The sequence below is a fragment of the Schistocerca nitens genome, chromosome 4, assembly GCF_023898315.1.
Source record: "Schistocerca nitens isolate TAMUIC-IGC-003100 chromosome 4, iqSchNite1.1, whole genome shotgun sequence".
Taxonomy (NCBI): domain Eukaryota; kingdom Metazoa; phylum Arthropoda; class Insecta; order Orthoptera; family Acrididae; genus Schistocerca; species Schistocerca nitens.
The window spans coordinates 915189075-915209425 of record NC_064617.1 but is presented as its reverse complement, the minus strand read 5'-3'; the positions used below and the strand labels follow the sequence as shown (position 1 = coordinate 915209425).

The window sequence follows — 20351 nt, the reverse complement described above, 5'->3', positions numbered from 1 at the left end:
TGATAATGTTGTTGTTGATTGTAACTGTCTAATCATGAGAGGGACACCACACACACATTATATTTAACAGCATGAAGTGATTCATACAAAAAACTTATGATGCAGCCATGTCAAAATTTAAAACATTTTGGAATCTGTGATCAAGGTATCTCAAAGATTGTGAAACCTATTTGGAATAAAAAAGAAAATCCCCTACTTATCGATGCCCAATACAATGGAATTCATACTATAATTCTATTCAAGATCTCAGTCAAGGGTACACTGAGTGAAACTTTAAGGAAACTCTCATTAGCAGCTTTTAGAGAAATTGAAATACAATTTCTTAACAAATACATAAGCTGTTCAAAACTTACTGCTGACTGCATCAGAAGTTTAGAAGGGTATAAAGATACCTGCTATGGATGCCTTCTGCCAGAACTAACAAGAATGCATAGAATGCTAAGCAGTTTGCAAATGGGGAACCTTATGTATTGTGGCGTGCTGATAGAGGTTATTAAAGGTAGTCTTACTAAGAATTTTAAGAGAAACTATAAATCTGAGGAACCAAAAGCAAAGAATGGCATATTAGTACCCATATCTTATCCCCCCCCCCCTTTTTTTTTTTTTGAAGGAAATGGGTATCAAAGGCTATCAGAGAATACCTTAAAGAATGTTTATTGCAGAAGTGCATAAGATGAAAGATGATGAAGACAAAGATGGGAAGAACTTGCAAAATTTTGCTGAAAAAGAACAGGTTAAATCTTATTTTATTTTTATTGAGGACTCTGATTCTTCTGTAGCCAGTGATAGTGCCCACACTGCAATATTTGTGAATGACTATTTCCCTTTGGTGAAATAATAAAGGTATTTTGAAAAAAAAAAAAACATATTCTGCATTTAAATACTTTTGCTTAAAACCATTTTGTATTTACATTGGAAAGAGAAAAAGCAACCATGTATTTGCATTTTGAATTTAAATATTTTTAATAAACTATTTTCCACACCTGTGGTTGCACATTCATCTGGAGGTTAGTTGAAAATAAATACAATCACAGGAATATCACAGTATAGAGCATGTAGTAAATGCACCAGAGATGGACAGCAGCCCATCATTTACCACCATGGACTCTTCCAGACCTCTATACGAATCTTTTTCGGGAATGTGGCTGATTGCTAACTAAGTTCTTGAATCATCTCACAGAGAGCACGCCATGTTGTTGCCAGTTCATTTGTGGCTTGAATTAACCATATCCTCATGCTGCTGCTGCTGCTGCTGCTGCTGCATTGCGTCACTGTGGAACAAAATTCCACTGAAAGTGAATCCATGAGTCATGTGCAACTATTGTGTAGCTAAACCCATTCAGAAAATGTATTATTCATGATTATTTAGATGCTTTCTTCATTTCAGAGTAATAAAATATATGAAGGTAGTGATTGAACCATGACGATTGCACAAAATGAAAAATTCAAATCGCTTTTAATTGTATCCAGGAAAATCTTTGCTTGAATTTTTTTGTCTTTTGGTAACCTTTCTCAAGGATATGAGTGACCTGCTCCCAGAGGAACACACTAAAAATTCTGTAAGTTAAAACTGTCTTTTGTACTTTGGATTCTCCCTTCTGAAGGTTTCAGGAAGTACTGGCCAGTCATCCTATCTCTTTTTTTATTATATAAAACCTAATAGCTAGCTTTCAATCTGCTTATTTTGAAGTTACAAGGAAAACTAGGACAGTGAAGAATGTAATGGAAGTGTAAAATGCAGCACACATTAATCAGTTTGAAAAAAAGAAAATTAATGTGTGATAGGTAAGTTCAGAGGTTGTGCTGTGAATAAAGTATCTGTTTGAACATAACTCACTGTTTAATATCTTAGATTCACAGTTAACAAACTAATTTTAATTACGTTGTCTCTTGTAGCACTTCTGGATAATTGGCTATGATGGTAATTTTTCTGTGACAGAGGTTCTCCATTGTTTTCTGAGTACTTCTAAGTTGTCTGCTGTTGGCTGAGCTCTTTCAATGTCCAGATTCATCCTGATACTCTGAAATCATAACAGTTACTTGTCAATGGCATATTCGTACAAGGCTATCCATTGTAAAAGCATTAATGTCAAACTATTTTTGCACAATTAATCAGGTATTGGCTTATAGTACACATTCTACTAATGATTGAATGCCACTGAGTACATACCAGACTTAACACCACAAATTTTAAAGTGACTCAATTAAAAGGAAATTGTCAAATGGTAACCATGGCCTTATAAAACATAGACCAACACATTTTCACTCCATATCCATATCCAGTCGTGCCTGTGGGCTGAGGATTACACGGCAGACGGTCAGTACCGTTGGGCTTTCATGGCCTGTTCGGCCAGAGTTTCGTTTTTAACACATTTTCACAACTCCACTGACTACAGAGATATGGGTACCATTTCTTTACTGTTGGTATTTTTCTGCATCGGTCTAAGAGATCTATATAAGACAAATTCGGTGATATAACTCTTCTGTAAATGTGTCAAGAAGTTACTGAGCAAAAGAAACATTGAATATGGAGAGTTTTACATGGTTGCAGCCATTTGAATGGTGCACCACTACAAATTTACTCCACTTTCAATGGAAACTAGCACACCAAAGGTAAATAATACACCACTTTCGATGGAAACCTCTGTTGGCGTTGACTGAAGTACAGTAGAACCTTTTTAAAGTCTAATGCTCAAGCATGAGTGTGTGTGTCTAACACAGTGAAGCAAGTTTCCATGAAAATTGGAGTAAACTTCTATGGAGTACACCATTCAAATGGCTGCAAAAATGATATAAAACTTCCTAATTTATGTCTAATTGCAACCTTCTTTTATGTGTGTGATCTGTTTTTTATCTATCCAATTAAATTATTCTGTCAAATTTATTGTCAGATATACAAAAGCATTACACCACAAAATTTATCTTGTGAAAATTTACTGCTTTGGGGTAGAAAAAAAGTATAGTTTTGTTTAAAAAAAGTTAATGATTTGATTTAGACAATGTAGAACAGTGACAGTAATTTACAATGGATCTGAGAAGCAGGTATCACCAGTCGGAGACAGTCCCAGAGAATAGACCGAAGACCACTTTCATGATTCCATGGGTTTGTTACCAGTATTAAAAGATGCAGTTTGGGCTGAAAAACATGCCAGCCACATTCCAAATGTTATTATGTGCAGTTCTACACAGGTTAAAGCTGAAAACTTGCATGGCATATTCAGACGAAATTACTGCATATTCTTTAAGGAAGCGCCAGAGCATGTGAAACATTTGGAAGACATTTTCAGCAGGCTGTGATCTGCTCAGCTGACACTTAGCATAAACAAGTACCATTTTTCGCACATGCAGGTAAATTACTTGGGCATGTAATTATTGGGAAAGGTGTTCAAACCAATCTTCATCTAACAGAGGCAGTCTGGAACTTTGCAGCATCACAAATAACAAAGCAAATACTGCCATGCAATTCTTACTGCAAATTCGTTAAGAATTTCGAGCAGATTGCAGAACTCTTGAATTGGTTGTTAAGGAAGGGCATGAAATTGCAGTGATCAGCAGCATTTGAGGCATTGAAAGCAGCTTTAATTTCTGATCTGGCACTACTCTTTCCTGACTTTGAGAAGGAATTTATCCCCTCCTGTGACACCACAATGGGAGTGGTTGGTCATTCAGTGGCATATGCATCAGGGCAACTGAACAAAGCAGAGTATAGCTATTCCACTATGGAAAAGGAGATGTTGGTAGCTATATTTAGAGTAGTGTAGTTCTGTTGCTATTTATATGGAAAGAAGTTTGATGTCATCACAGACCGCAGTTCAATGGTTGTTGGGACTGGAAGACCTTTCGAATAGAATAATGGGTACGTAATCTCACCAAGTTTGATTACAAGGTGGTCAACAAGCGAGGTCAAAAGCACACAAATGCAGAAATGCTACGTAGGAAAGTTGCTGTGCTAAAGGCACAAGGCAAAAGTTAACAGGGTGGCAGATAGCACAAGTAGCCTACAAAGACTTCAGGCATTCAGATCACAATTGCAGTTCAAGACACATGAGGGCTTACTATGCAGAATGATGAAATGAGGAACGTGCATAGTGGTTCTGGCAGCATTTAAGGACAAAGTGCTGTGGCAAGCAGTGTGTGTTGTCAGGTCATGGAGGATGTGCAACAGACATATAGTGGAGAAATTCTGGTGGCAAACAAGGAAATGTGATTTCAAGCAACATGTAAAGAACTGTGTGATTTGTGCACAAATAGATGTTCTTACTCATAAGATAATCTCTTTACAAAGACTACCACAGGTGGTTAAACCTTTTCAAATGATTGGCCTTATACTTTGAAACCTTTCAGTTGGCTTCTTGCTGGGAGTAAATACGTACTCACAATCATAGGTCATTTTTCAAGATTCTTAGCAATGGTTCCAGTTCCTAATCCTGCAGGTTAATACAGTTAATACAGCACCAGTTTTAGGAAACAACTGTATACTTAACCTGACACCTTAGTTACGGATCAGGACACAAATTTTGTGTCAAGTTCGATGAAACAGTTATGTCACATACTTTGTATCCGTAAATTCAAACAAGCCCATTCCATCCATATACTAAGGCAGAACAAAGTGAGAGCATAGGACAGTCTTTAAAATGTTGAGTTATTATGTTAACAGCAGTCATATAGACCAGGATAAATATTTGCAACATGCAGTTTGTGCGCATAACTCTAAAGTGCACACCGGTACAAGTCCCTCACCTTTTGAGGTGGTGCAGGGTAGAAAAATGCCATCCTCATTTGATGTCACGATTCCTAAATTAAAAACAAACTGTGAATCAACTAAGAAATTGGCTACAAGAATAAGGGAGGTATTGCACAAATTTAAGTGAGCCAATGGAAAAGTGTTGGAGTTATGGGGATGGTCCACATACCATTCTGGAAAGTTACTGCAGTATTGAGTAGGTCAATGGCTGTTGGTCACCAATCAAAACATGCGTAAGGGAAAGATGAAAAAATTTTTGACTAAGTGTTAGGTTGGGTTCTTATCAGGCCACTGAGACCATTGAAACACAGTAGTATTCAGATTTAGTTATGTTATGTCTACAAGTTATTCTATACTTGTCAAATTCATTGTGAAATTGTACTGTGGGCAGTTATAGTTCTATAGTAGTTATGTGTTGTTTCTTAGTTGTTTTAGTGTATATACGTTTTTTCAAAGGAGGGCTACGAATCACCAGGAACAACTGGATGAGTTGTGGTAATCCTGATGCAGCATGGAATCACGGGAGGAGCAGTGCATACAGTTCACATTCACTCATTGGAGGCAGGTGTGTTATATACCCAACAACATGATGTGTTGCTAATGAGTCGCCAATGGACATCGAGGGTCACCATTGGGGTATGGCAGAAAAGAAACGAAGTTCGCAGACTGCAGAAAGTATTCATGCAGTTACATAAGGAACTGCAGGGTAACAAAATCCTCACTGTGGAGCAGGGTGAATATCATGAACTGAGGCTGTCATGCGGCAAACTGAAAGCTCAACTGATGCAAATCACTGACACTGTACCATGGACATTAGCTTGCAGAAAAAGAGGGTGATTGGACAAAAGATGAAAAATCTTAAAAACAGCAGATGATAATGAAGATATCCAGGAGCTGAATAACACACTTAGGTATGTGCAAATGTGCCAGATACTACCAAAGGTATAGTAGGATGGCGTATGACACAACTGTCAAATGTAGAGCAACAAAGGCCTTCTTAACACCATGAAGATGGAGAATGAGGTAACCACAGTGTTAGCCCAATACACTTGGGATACATTGAAAACAGTGAACAGTGATTAGGGAGAAATACAAAAACGACTGAGCTTAATGTACAGAAAACTAGCTGTAGCCAGATTCTTCTGAGAATTAGCAATTGGTTAAAAGAAATTGTTGACACTCATAAATAATGTGACATATATATATATATATATATATATATATATATATATATATATATATATATATATAAAGAAAAAAAAGCTTTTGTGAAAGCGAAATAAGGATAACGGAAAATAGCTGTAAAAAAAGACTCAGCAAGCCAAAACTTTCAGGATGATAAAAAAGAATTGTGAAACAATAAGTCAGCTCCCATGAGCAACAAACTTTTGCACCATGTACAATTATGTAATTAGATTTATGAGATTAGTATAGAGAATAAGCAGAAGATTAGTATAGAGAATAAACAAGAGGCAAAATTCAGGACGAATTTTTTGAAACAGGGAAGGAGTGTAGTGCAACAGAATTATTTTAATGTAGATGCTTGGGGGTGAGCACAGAACAGAGTACGTTAGTGCTGGGCTGATGTGACAATCGGTATGTCAACGAGGCATACCATCAGTTTAACAGACCACAGGACGGGACAGACGGAAACTCAAGCACTGCTGTGTTACTTAACAAAGCACTGTGAGGTAACACTATGTAACTTCATTGCCCAAGTACCAAAATCAGATGTAAATAGGAAAGAACTGAGCTTGGCAACCCAGAATTATTATTGTCATCTTTGCATTGATCAGGCAAGGCATGTCTCTGGCTGCCTCTTCAGCATCTCCTGCAGTCTTAGTTAACTCACAGTAGTTGACCAGGGCCTTGCCTTCACAACAATTGACATTCTGGATCACAGTCGGTGGTCTCCACCTGATCCCCCTCAGTGCACGATAGGCTGTCTTCGAGAGTGCTGAGGTGGGAGATAGAAGGTCACTGTGGAACATCTGGCCGAGCAATGCCTCCCTACCCCATTACCGCTGCAAGCAGCACTGCATGCGGCCATGGCACTGACATGTGGCGGCGATATCATGACTCACCAATAAGGTGTTGGCACTGCTTTGTGGGCCCTTGCACCCAGCTACTGACTATAGCTTTGAAGACACTTATCCCTTTGTACATGGTGCAAAATAAATATTGCTATTACAGATACCACTGCACCACTGACACCTCCAGATGTGCAATGGACCACTCACCCTCACTCTACATTTGACCTCCTAATCACAATGTGACCCCAGCAGATGGGTTGCAACAGCACTAACTGGGCAGCTCAGCTACTCAGTGCTCAATGAAGAAGACATCTGATTACAGAGATGCAAAATTTCCTTTCTCTGCTGTTCATTTTCTACTGAAAATGTGTATGGAATGAAATTTTGTTACAAACAAATCTCAACTTTTAGTACGTAAGGAATTGCACTGTGGCATCCGCGTGTTCAAATTTTGGTTCACTCGGTATATTAGAGGAGGGTATGACTGAGCTCTGTAATCTACATACAAAATCTTTAATGTTCTCTGCTGTGTAATGCCTAGGAAGTGCAAAAAGTTGTAAGAAGGTACATAAAAATGATCTTGGCTGGAAACTTGCACCACCACCCAATCACAAGTCCTTGTAAAGGCTAGTAGAATCTCTTCCTCTGAAGAAACAACGATATTATGGAGCTCTCTGTTCTAAATCATCACTTATTTCACTACTGGTAAAACATACAGATGAGCTACTCTAAAAGGTACGCAACTTACGTATCACCTGCATCTCTTATTCCCTCACAGTGCGAGTGAACTGAGCCAAACAAATTGTCCAACAACATCAAATAACTCATAACTGAACATGCTGTGGAATGTTGTAAAATACAACTAAATGCTTTCTTTGTCACTTGGGTTGTGCACGGCACTTCCTGACACATTGCCAGCTCTGATGTACAGAGATAATGGTCTCTTGTCCTCTGAACAGTTCGTGGCTTCCTTCTCTGTCAATTGCTTGCATCTCATCACAATTTCAATGTGAATCGTAGCTGTTATATTCCACTGTTACTTCTGACTTTTTTCAATACACCTTTTCTCTCAAACAATTTGCTATTTCTTATTTTTTACTGTTTTAGTTTGAGCTTACTTTTGTACCTATGTTACTTATTTATTAAGAGCTAGTTCAAATAAGAGAAAAAAGTTTGAACTTTCGTGTATTGCATTAAGTTCATAATAATCCAGGATGTATAGCAAGTATTTTAAGTAATTTTCATTAGGTACTAAACAGTGATCTATAAAACATAACTTTCATACAGTACTGCAAGTGATCTTGCAGCTGAAGAAACTTCTCACCTGTGCAACATCTACAACTGATATTGGAATCTTCACCTCCTGAGAATGTCTGCCAGCAGTGAGCATCTCTTCAGTTATAAACTGTTTGAAGGCATGGAGAGTCAGAGGATCTTTAGAGTGTAGTTCTACAGCAGTGATGCCTGCATTAACAACAAGCTTACATAAATTCTGCCCCACTCTGACCCAAACCATCTGATCCACACGAACTCTGTCCTTGCTGGTCTGGAACTACATTAAGATAAAACTGTATATATCACATTCATTCTTCCAATATTCAGTCAGGATTAGCACTATGTCCACACACGGACTATTACTGTACTTAATGTTTCTAAAACTACCTGGGAAGACAAGGTAAGGGAATATCAAATCATAATTGATCATTGATTCAGATTGACAATTTTTGATTGTGCCTGTCTGCAACTTGACATGTCTTCTTTTCAGTAAGTGGATATCATGGTAAGTTAGACAACTATTCACTTATATGGAATTATTACACCAAATATAAAATGAGTAAATTACCCAGCCACAAGGCGATAAAAGAAAAGTTAGTGTCTGTGCTATAAAAGAGTATTGTCAAATTGTTTTCAATAAGGAAACTAAAAGATTTTAACAGCTATCTACATATCACTAATGCAGTTTCACACTAAATGTATTAGATCAATCACAAAATCTGTAGCAACAGATGAGAAATTATATTTGAATGTTTCACTTGTAACTACAGATCAGATTCTGTGAGAAGTACAAGTAAAATTGTAGGTGTCCTCTACCAAGTATTTAACGTTCACATTGATACTCAGGACTTCTTCTCTGCATGTCAAAGACATTTATGACAAGGAAGAGACCTAACCCAGTACGTCAATCGAACAGTCCATGGGTATACTGCTGGGGGCACAATATTTCGGCAATCAGACAAGTGGCTACTATTAGGTGCGTTGACGAATTGCCAATGCACCTGATGATGGCGACACATCTGATCACCGAAATATTATGCCCGTTGGACACTACGAACTTGCAGTACACCTGTGGACTATTTGATCAACAAAAACACCATGACAAACTGAAGAATCACACAAATTATGTCAAACAGATTGAAATCAAAACCACACAATGAAATAGTCAGCACTAAAGATTTATCAAGGTGAGTCAGACAGAGAAAATCCAGAAAATAGAATGAGGAAAGGCTCCCATCACATGCTCATTCCAGAGACCTAACAAGAAGGCCATCGGAAAGCAACGAGATGAAGTATGACCGTGAATGATTACTGATGCGTAGGAACATGAGAATGTAGCATGTATTGGGTGAAATTAACATCTGCACCAACAGGAGGAAAAAAAAAAAAACACCACAACAACAAAAATTAATTCATGTAAGTAATGAAATTTTGGGAACACATTTGTCTAGGTAACATATTTTGATGATTGATATTGCAAGATAAAAGGTTAATGTAAGGGCGAGATAAGCCATTGCAAATGTAAAATGCTGGTACATTAATAACTGCCAGAATGTTGAATGCAAGCATGCAAATGTGCATGCATTGTGTTGTGCAAGTGCCAGGTACCAGTTTGGGCACGGAGTTCCATGCCTGTTGCACTTGCGTCTGTCAATACAGGGATGGTTAACGCTGTTTATGGATGATGCTGGAGTTGTCATCTGATGATGTCCCATATTTGCTTGGTTGGAGACTGATCTGGTGATCAAGCAGGACAAGGCAATATGTCAGCACTCTGTAGAGCATGCTGGGTTACAATAGTGGTATGTCGACAATCGTTATCCTGTTGGAAAAAACACCCCAAAACGCTGTTTATGAATGGCAGCACAACAGGTTGAGTCGCCAGATTGACTTACAATTTTGCAGTCACATTGCTCCTGCTGCCATATGAAACACACCCCAGATCATAACTCCTGGTGTAGGTCCAGTGTCTAGCACACAGACAGGTTGGTTGCAGGACCTCAACTGGCCACCTTCTAATCAATACATGGCAGTCACTGGCACCAAAGCATAGCCAGCTTTCATCAGAAAACACAATAGACCTCCACCCTGCCCTCCAATGAATTTTTTGCGGGACACTACTTAAGTTACAAATGGTGGTGGTTTGGAGTCAGTGGAATGCACGCTACTGGCATCTGGCTCGGAGCTGTCCTTGAAGTAACCAATTTCTAATAGTTCTTAGTGTCACTGTGTTGCCAACTGCTGCTCAAATTGCTGCTACAGATGCAGTACAATGTGCCAGAGCCACATGCCAAGCTCAATGGTCTTCCCTCTTGGTAGTGCCACATGGTCATCAGGAGCCCAGTCTCCTTGTGATTGTACATTTCTGTGACCACCGCTAACAGCAATAGTGTACAGCGACTACATTCTCGCCAAGTCTTTCTGCAATATCGCAGAAGGAACCAGCTCCTCATAGCCTTATTACACTACCTCATTCAAACTCAGTGATGTGTTGATAATGGTGTCTTTGTCACGTTAAAGGCATTTTGACTAACATCTACTCACTACATCCTATCTGAATGGTAACTAATGCATATGGACCATTACAGCATGTATTTCAAGCAAACGTGATTTACATCCTCATAGTGGTGCTACTAGTGCCACTATTATCCGACTGGTGCGAAATTTGCCTAGACATCATCTTTCAGATGTAGAAACATGCCTACCCACTTTAGTTTATGTTGCACAACTCCTCCTTTGGCGTTGCAATTCTTTTTACCATCAGTGTATTCTTGGTGTAATAAGCATTATTTTTGACATAATAAGTGCTGTTAAGGGTAGTACCATATGTTGTGGAAAGGATTAACTGGGTTCTATGTTCAATTATAAGTTATTATCACTGAGGAAGAAAATGCATACAAGAAGAAGAAAAAGAAGAAGAATCTGCTAGATAAATTTTCCTAGTCCTCTCTCTCTCTCTCTCTCTCTTTCACACACACACACACACACACACACACACACACACACACACACACACACACACGTATAACACCAAAGATGGCCAATGTCATCTCTTGGCACTAAGGTCAGACTGCTTCTGAGGTGAGTGGTAATCTTTATTGGGGGGATGGGAGGGGGGGGGGGTAGAAAAGAGGCATGTGGCAGTCTCTTTTCAATGTATCTGTCTGTCACTCAACATCCCCACTATGTGGTAAGCAGCACACCATTCTTCTCATACTGTTGTTATTCCAGCCCAGATTTACTTGTTGCTCAAACACATATTGGTGACAAAATGTGCAACTAATGAACCACAAAATGATTTTCCATTGCATAGTAACTGCTTGTGAATGTGACAGCATTAGACAAAAATTACACGCAGAGGACATAAGATTTGTGTCAGAGATCCTCCGGAAAGTACGAACCAGCTTTTGACTAAGTCTACCTTCTTGATGCAACTTCACATTAAGAAGACAAGTCTGTAAGTCTGTCATAATGATTATGCAAAAGCCCTCAATTCTGCTCCTCTTGAATGACTTTCCAAGTGACTTGAAATACATCTAGGATCGTTAACAGTCGGAAAAGGCAGAGTACATGTAAGATAAACCTCCATTTCAAATTTGAAATCATTAAAATGAATTTTATATTTTAATAAAAAGCATTTCAAATTGCAATGCATTTTTATTTTTAATTCTATTATTGGCTTTAGTCTATAAGAATGCCCTAAGACCAATGAGTTCTAGTGAAAATCGTATCTTTTAAGGACAGTATCTATCCATTTTCGGTGTGTTCAAGTCTGACTCTTTACTTCTACCATGAAAGAAAAACAAAACGGTCATTTAAGAAAGTGTTTGAGGTGTCTATATGTCTATTGGGACATAATAACTAATCAACTTCAACTGTGTCTTGAAGCAAGAGAATGAGAGAGATTTCTGAAAGAACACATTAAATTACTGCAAACCTTAAGTTTCTCAACATGCCCCCTAAGGCAATCCAGTAACTGCAGGACATAGACCAACGTGATTGCAGTGCTGAACTGACCATCTACACTGTGCTGTGAGCGATGTGTCCTAAACGGACGATGACATAGTAAACATCAGGCTGGTTTCCAGTTTTTGCCTTGGTTATAGGATGCACAGACACCTTGAAAAACAATGTTGCATTTGACTGTATGATATACGTTAGACACAGACAGAAGGGGTTAACTTTAAAATGCCTTTGGGATTGGTGACCACATCATAATAATAGACTATATAAAGGTATTGTTATCCATGAAATGTGATCCATAAAATTGGATCACATCAGTCCCAACCTAACATTGGCTGGACACACAGCACCAGAATAGACGGATGTAGCATATAACTAATAAGTTAGTTTAATGATAATGAAGAGTGGAAACAATTAACATATCCGAGGTGTGGCCAAAAAGTAATGGAAATTTCTTTAATTTCGCAGGTATTTTCAGTTTTTTTTATGTGGTTGGTACACATTTTCCTGATATATATTTGCATTTTCAACTGTTTCGAATATTTAGTTTATTGTTGACATCGAAAAGGTCATATGCATTTTCAAGTGCTCAGCGAATTTTTAGTTTCGCAATAAATGCTGGCTGTTGCTTTTGGTGAATCTGCTATGAGTAAGACAAGAGTTTACAAATGGTATAGATGTTTCAAAGAGGGTCAAGAAGACATTGAAGATGACGATCACCTGGACGCCCTAGCACATCAATTACTGATGACAAAGTGGAAGAAGTAAAGAAAATGCTTTTGGAAAATCACTATCAGAGAGGTTGCTGATGGTGTGGCATATCTTTCGGCTCATGCCAAGGAAATTTTTTGAAAATTTTGGGCATGAAATGTGTATCACCAAAGTTTGTTTGAAAACTGTTGAATTTCAACCAAAAGCAACGTCGTGTAGACATTGCTAAAGAATGCTGAATGAAATTGACAGTGATCTAGAACTTCTAAGGAAGGTTATAACAGATAACAAAACATGAGTATGATCTCAAAAGCAAGGCCCGATTGTCCCAGTGAAAACTGCCTGAAGAACCAAGCCTGAAAAAAATTCAACAAGTTCTATTGTAAGTGAAGGTTTTTCTCACTGTTTTCTTTGATTACAATGGTATAGTGCATCATGAGTTCCTGCCTTATGGTCACAGGATCAATAAGGAATACCAGCTGGAAGTTATGTGCTGTTAGAGTGAAGCAATCTAAAAAACAACCCGAACTGTGGCAAAACCACTTAGAGAAATTTAATCATGATGCTACCATATTTGCCACACATAGCCGCCTAAGACTTCTTTCTGTTCTTGAGACTGAAGAGAACCATGAAAGGATGTCGTTTTGCCACCATTGATTGGACAAAAACAGAATTGCTGAATGAGCTGAGCACCACAATGAAAAGTGAGTTCCAGAAGTGCTTTCGAGATTGGAAAAAGTGCTGGCACAATTGTATTGTATCTGAGGGGGATTACTTTGAAGGGGAAAAAGTTGTTGATGAAGGACAAATGAAGATTCCTTAAGAACAACAAAAATTCCCATTACTTTTTGATCACATCTTGTAAGAAAGCCTGATATAAATAATGATACAAACTAGCAATATTATAAAAAGGAAAGTTGCCACTCGCCTTATGGTGGAGATACTGACCCACAGATATGCACAACAAAAAGTCTGTCACAAAATAAGCTTTTGGCCATCAAGGCCCTTTGTTGAAAATAGATGAGGTGCACGCGCGCGCGCGCGCGCGCGCCCACACACACACACACACACACACACACACACACACACACACACACACACACACAAATGCAGGCTCTGGCAGCTTGTGCCTATCTGTGACTCAGCATCTCCGCTACATGGTGGGTGGCAACTTTCATTTCCATAACATTGTTACAATTCATCCTGAATTTTCCATTGTACGATACAAACTAAATCATACAGCCATAGACATGTATAGAAAGCAAAGGACAAAGGGCATCATCATAGTAAATGTAGTCACAAGGTTATTAGCCAGAAATATTACATATAAATTTGTCTTTATTCCATTAAGAATGAATCTATCCTTACAAAAATTAGGAATGTTGTGTTCTATTTTTACATGCTCCTGAAACTAAGAGCTGTCCAGCATTTTCTATAACTTTGTGAATTTACTACTTGTCATATTATTCAACATTTGCACAGTGTCAATGAAAATACACATTTTGTTGTATGCTTCATCAGTCTAATATTAACATAGGAAGATCATGGTTTACAAGCTGTTTACATCATCATTATAGAGCACAAGCTTGGCCTAGACAAGAATGGTGAAGGAAATCAGAAATATCTTCAAAGGAATCACCCTGCATTCACCTTAACTGATTGAAGAAACCATGCAAAACCTAAAATGTAGATGGCCGGATAAAGATTTATAACTCACTGCTCCCACACTCAAGTCCAGTGCCTTAATTATGGGGTACCCTAACTTGGTACATCTATACAGAATACCAAGTTTGATTCATCTTTCAAAGCATGGAATCATATATGAATGACATATCTAAGCAGTTACCAAAATTTAGTACATAGCAGGATGTGCAGATCATTGTGGGCTGTCTGTCATTACTATGGTGTAATGTTTATAGTCACAGGATGGTGATGTACAATCACCAATTTGATTCTCACCTCTTGCATCTATTTATTGTTTAAGATTCATAATTTCTATAAGGTTCTGGGATACTGGGAGTTATTACAATATTTTATGTATGTATCAATAAAAACACTTTATGCCGAACCAGGCATTTCATCTCCACTTGTATTTTATCTGTGCTCAATAAATGTATTTTCAACATAAAGTGTCCGTTCTTGTTGCCAACTCTACTCTCACAAATGGTGCTTGATCTTGATTCTGGATTATATGTGACAGTTTGAAGGAGACAAGAGGTATCTTGAACATGCGAGATTGCCCTGCCTCAACTAAGACCATGCGAAAAGCAATCTGAATACAAAAAAAGAGATATTTTTGTATTCTTGAGGAGGTGCTGAAATCATTCTTGGCACTTTTGGGCAAGAAAGCTGAAATGGAACTCCACACTGTTACTTGGTGATTAAGAGGTAGGTGATGTAGTGCAAATCCACTGAGCCAGGGCACCTGATGGTATTTTGATGACAGATCATTCACTGTTGTGACTGACTACCATTATTTTGCTGTCTGACAAGTCTGAAGACTCCATCAGGATAAGTGGCAACATGAGAATTTAAGTTTCAGGAATGTGTCCTGGTAATATACGAGAATTGATGCAGACACAAGGGTGGCGACTGTTTTTCGTGGAGTCTATTGGATTGAAATTAGATTACAGTGCTGGAGATAGCACAGCCATTACTGCTCTAACAAATATTGCTGCTGAATAAAACAAAGCTCCAAGAAACAATTGTGGCCTAAGAGAACGAATAAGCTGTCAAAGGATAATTCAGATTAATATGTGGACTACTGTATAAAAGGAATTATGGTTCAATCAGGTGGAAATGATTACTCGTCATCGCAACTAATTTCCAGCCAGACATACTGAATTATTTTCACAACACTCTGATATGAAGACATCTGGAATATGTGTAGACCTTTGATAGAACCAGAAGCACGTATCATTTGCTAGGTCTCTGCCCATCTGTCAGGCACTACGTAAGCCACTGCAAGAAATGCCAAAGATGGAAGCATATGCCTCAGTTGTCCACAGAACGTCTGGTATAAATTCCTCCTATAGTTACTCCATTTCACTAGATTGGATTGACCTCTTGGGGAGACTTCCCAAGTCAACAAATGGGAATAAGTATGCACTGGCTACATTATCAAATAAGAGAGGACCACATGTAATGAATGATCACTGATTTTCGAAAAATCTGAAGTAATTTCATGATGCAACATTGTCCACAAGATATCAAACACCTACCATTTACAGGTAAATGGCCTCCAGTAGCATTTTAATATGATTACTAATTCCTGGAATTACATATTAACAGTAACCCAACCTCGCTTTAAAAGATATTGGCATATAGCCCATTCACATCCTTCACCCATGTAAAAGACTGAATTCAACAGCATTTCCCATTTGCTTAATTGCATCTATTTGTGATTTGGAAATAACAAAAGCTGCATTTCCATTCACTTATATACTGGGGAAAGCAGTCAAAAGTAAATAGCCTTTATGAAACAGAAGAGGGTCATTGGAATTATGAGTATCACTGATCCAAACTTTATCTTTTGGATAGCTCTTCCTATTCTTTACAAAAATTTTTGACAGTGTGTAATACTTTGCGAAAAAACTAAACTCCCCCTGAACAGGCCATGAAGGCCTAACAGTACCGACCGGCCGCCGTGTCATCCTCAGCGCAAGGCGTCACTGGATGCAGATATGGAGGGGCACGTAGTCAGCACACCGCTCTCCTGGCCGTATGTCAGTTTCTGAGACCGGAGCCGCTATTTCTCCATCAAGTAGCTCTTCAGTTTGCCCCACAAGGGCTGAGTGCACCCCACTCGCCAACAGTGCTCAGCAGACCGGATGGTCACCCATCCAAGTGCTAGCCCAGCCCGACAGCGCTGAACTTCGGTGATCTGACGGGTACCAGTGTCACCACTGTGGCAAGGCCGTTGGCAATACTTTGTGAACTGTTTTTGATTTCAGACTTTAATATATGAGCTTAAAACATAGCACTGGACTTGTTTGTAGCACTGGTGTCTCACTTTTTGTCAGAACAGTTTATATATGAATATATGACCATTTACATACGGTTCAAAACAAGACACTACAGGTTTCATGCTGGTTTTCCTTAGCCATTATTAAGAGGACGAAACAACAATTGATACTTTGTTTTCATTTCCAATTAGCAATGTTGAGGATGATTATACGAAACATATTGCCACCCAACACAAAGGATAACTTCACATGAAACCCTATCACAGTCCTGAGGCATAGATCAACACTAAGCGAGGTGGCACAGTGGTTAGCACACTATACTCAGATTCAAGAGGATGACAGTTCAAACATGCATCCGGCCATCCTGGTTTAAGTTTTCCATGATTTCCCTAAATTGGTTCAGGAAAATGCTGGGATGATTCTTTTCACAGGGCACAGCCAATTTCCTTTCCCATCCTTCCCTCATCCAATGGGACTGATGACCTCGCTGTTTGGTCCCCTCCCTCAAATCAAACCACCATAGATTGACATGCTGCCAATACAAGGGACATTAAGATCTGCCCCCATGACCATGTTGCTTTGATGAAAGTAACTCATTTGGGCACTACAGAAACAATGAGAATGTGACAACACCATCAGAACAGGAGGACCCGCTACTGCCACTGAAGGACTGACTAAATCCAGATATCAATAGTCCATTTTGCAACAGTGGGTTACTGTTTTGCAAGGAGGGGGAGCAATTCCACATACTGTATGTCCACAATTTGACATACTGTATGCTGTCCACCACAGTGTAGTAGTTATATCACTAGATGCTGATGTGTGGGGCTCTGGTTTGATTCCTGCAATTATTTATTGTTTTGTATTCTAATTTATTCAACGTGTTTATGGAATATTGTAATTTTTATAAAACTTTGTTATATATAAATAGGAGCACTTTCTTTTGCAGCACATGTACTTTGTGTGCACTCATAACTTGCTATTAGTGTAAAGTATTAGTTCTTGTTGATAAACCTAATCTTGTTAATGGACTTGATTTCGGATTTTACCTTACAATTTGACACCTTTGTTTATTTTGTTGATTCATGAAGAGTTCACTTCTAGGGTTTTGAAAGCTGTAATAAACGATAACATCACTTGTTTCACACAAAGAAAATGAAACTTGCCTCTAAAGACTTGTCCAGGGATCTAGCTATTGTCAGATAAATTATGAAATGATGGTCAAACAAGTGAAAAGCCAAAAATGAAATATATTTTTCTTAGAAATTTTTTTGGTTGTAATGGCAGTATGTGAGACATTTTGTAGCAAATACATAAAAACATTTTATGAAATAAAAGAGTTATTCTTTGGCATTCATGCAGAGTTCAACTCCACTGCTACTAAGGTGTTTTCATCACTGACAGGGCACAATGCCACAGGAAAAACTATTTATTTTACAAATAAAATTAAAGATATCAACAGTATTTGGCAAAAAGATACAACATTACTATTTGAACACTGTGCCTAGATCACTTATTCAGGCAACAGTGCCTATCAGTAAGGAAGTGAAGGGGGAAAAAAGCTCTCACATGTATTTCCTGACCTCACTTAGGAGAACTGCTGGAAGATCACTAAAAATTTCTAATAAACTCTTGATAAAGCTAAATTGTACCTGTCATTTTCTCCACCAATAAATAAATACACATCATACTTTCTTTCTCTTTAACTTGCAAAAATATGAACAGGTGTGTGAAAGTAATAGCAGAAAAAAAGTTCTCATGATCTGAATAGCACATACTAAAACCATATTGACCACAAATATGTGACTCACCCATGCATGGACATCAGCATTACATCTGTGCCAACTCCTTTTAAAAATGCTCTGCCATAAGAGGTCTCCACTGATGCCAGTTGGTAGTTTGATTTTACATATGTATTCTTTTTCAGTTGGAGGTACCTCACAATTCTGTGAGCATTCTATATAATTTCCCTTAATCTTTGGTAATACAGTCTTGTAGAGACTGCCGGATGACAATGAGGCAATATTTTGAATTCCTTCACTTAGAGACAACACTGGAGTGAGGAAATATCCAACATTTAATACAATACTGTCAACAGGCAGAAACAATGATGGGAGTACAGTATCTTCTGATGAATATGCAGGGGGCATTTTACAAACAAGTGTACTTGTAACTGTAATCTGATGCACTGGATTCTCAATACCACTACAAATCACCGTATTTATATCACATCCTTTTTTGAACACATCTGTAAAGTGAATGACTTTGTTAACTGTCTCATTTTCAGATTTAATAACTATAAGTAAGTACCATATCAAGGAAGAGAATTCCTTGTCTGAGGAGTTTTTCAAGCAGATGTCAAGGATGTACTTTACACCATGTTCAAGGTTGTGTAGATTTGTTTTCATCTCCTGCAAAAATACAAAAGCATTTTTTGCTGTGACATCCCAGACATTAACATTCATTGTGAAGCAGTTTTTGAGGAGTTCAGAGCGCATTGTCAGGCCAACTGCCGCAATCAGTTCATCTTCACACAAAATTTTTTTCTCTGCTTCCTCTAGTAACTGTAGCTGGTGCTTCAAGAAGAACGATGAATCTGTTTGTAAACCAGAGCCATTATCTGACTGAATACTTTCGTTTATAACATTTGGGAAAAGTTTGTAAATGGTACCATGAATCTGAAAACAAAGTCAATAGCAAGTATATAGTAATATCTCAAATTCTCTGTTATAACAAACAAAAAACTAACACCAAATTTCAATCTTGCTCTCAGAAACAACAAAATGTTAGCTTAATTTGTACTTTACTCCAAACAACAGACTTGATTTGCACATAAGCTCTCCTGATGAAAAGTCAATAGAGTATACTCATCAGCCAGGACATTATAACCACCAACCTACTATCGATATAAATCCGTCCGGACGATAGCAGCATCACCTGGCAAAGAATGACTACTAGTCAGGCATACACATGGTGCATGTGAGCATGCTGTCCTTGATTAGAATGGGGAAGGTGCGTGATCTATCTGAGTTTGACAGAGGGCAGATTATGATGGCCTGGAGACTCGGCCCAAGCATTTTGGAAACTGCTCAATTGTCAGGTGTTCGAGAAGAGCTGTGGTGAGTGTCTTCAACACATGGTGAAACCACGTCCAGTTGTTATGCAGTTGGGTGGCCACCCCTCGTTACAGATGTTGGACGTTGGGCAGACTGGTAAAACAGCACAGGTGGCGAACTGTGGTGGAGCTAGCATCAGATTTTAATGCTGGGCAGAGTACAAGTGTGTGTGAACACGAAGTGCAATGAACACTCCTGTTCACACCACATCATCAGCCACTATGACTGAAAGGGCACGTTACCATCGGCAGTGGCAGAGTACTGCATGGTCTGATGAATCCTGCTACCTTTTTCATCATGCCAATGGGAGGGCGCAAATCCATCATTTTCCAGGGAAACAGCCCCTTCACACCTGTACTTCACGATGCAGACAAGCTGGTGGCAGCTCCATTATGATATGGGGTACATTCGTTTGGGAATCCATGAGTCCAGTGAAACTCATGCAAGGCACCATGAGGGCCAAAGAGTATCATACACTGACTGTTGACCACATACATCCCCTCATGATGATTATGTTTCCTGATGGCAGTGGCATTTTTCAACA

The 20351-nt window shown here is 38.6% G+C and overlaps 1 protein-coding gene across 3 annotated transcripts in view; it reads right to left on the bottom strand.

The window, feature by feature from the left end:
- Nucleotides 1-1030: 1030 nt before the first annotated feature.
- The window catches only part of LOC126253513 (uncharacterized), a 56636-nt gene continuing 37315 nt past the window's right edge, over nucleotides 1031-20351 (bottom strand). Inside the window, exons 6-9 of one of the 3 annotated variants that reach the window (XM_049954886.1) lie at nucleotides 18503-19369; nucleotides 8102-8329; nucleotides 1883-2021; nucleotides 1031-1271 (exon numbers count right to left, since the gene is read on the bottom strand). In XM_049954886.1, the coding sequence (XP_049810843.1) occupies nucleotides 1914-2021; nucleotides 8102-8329; nucleotides 18503-19369 (1203 nt within the window). In that variant the 3' untranslated portion in view covers nucleotides 1031-1271; nucleotides 1883-1913. Of the gene's footprint in view, nucleotides 1272-1821; nucleotides 2022-8101; nucleotides 8330-18502; nucleotides 19370-20351 lie in introns of those variants that run through there. The other 2 variants (XM_049954885.1, XM_049954887.1) reach the window with 2 other exon arrangements.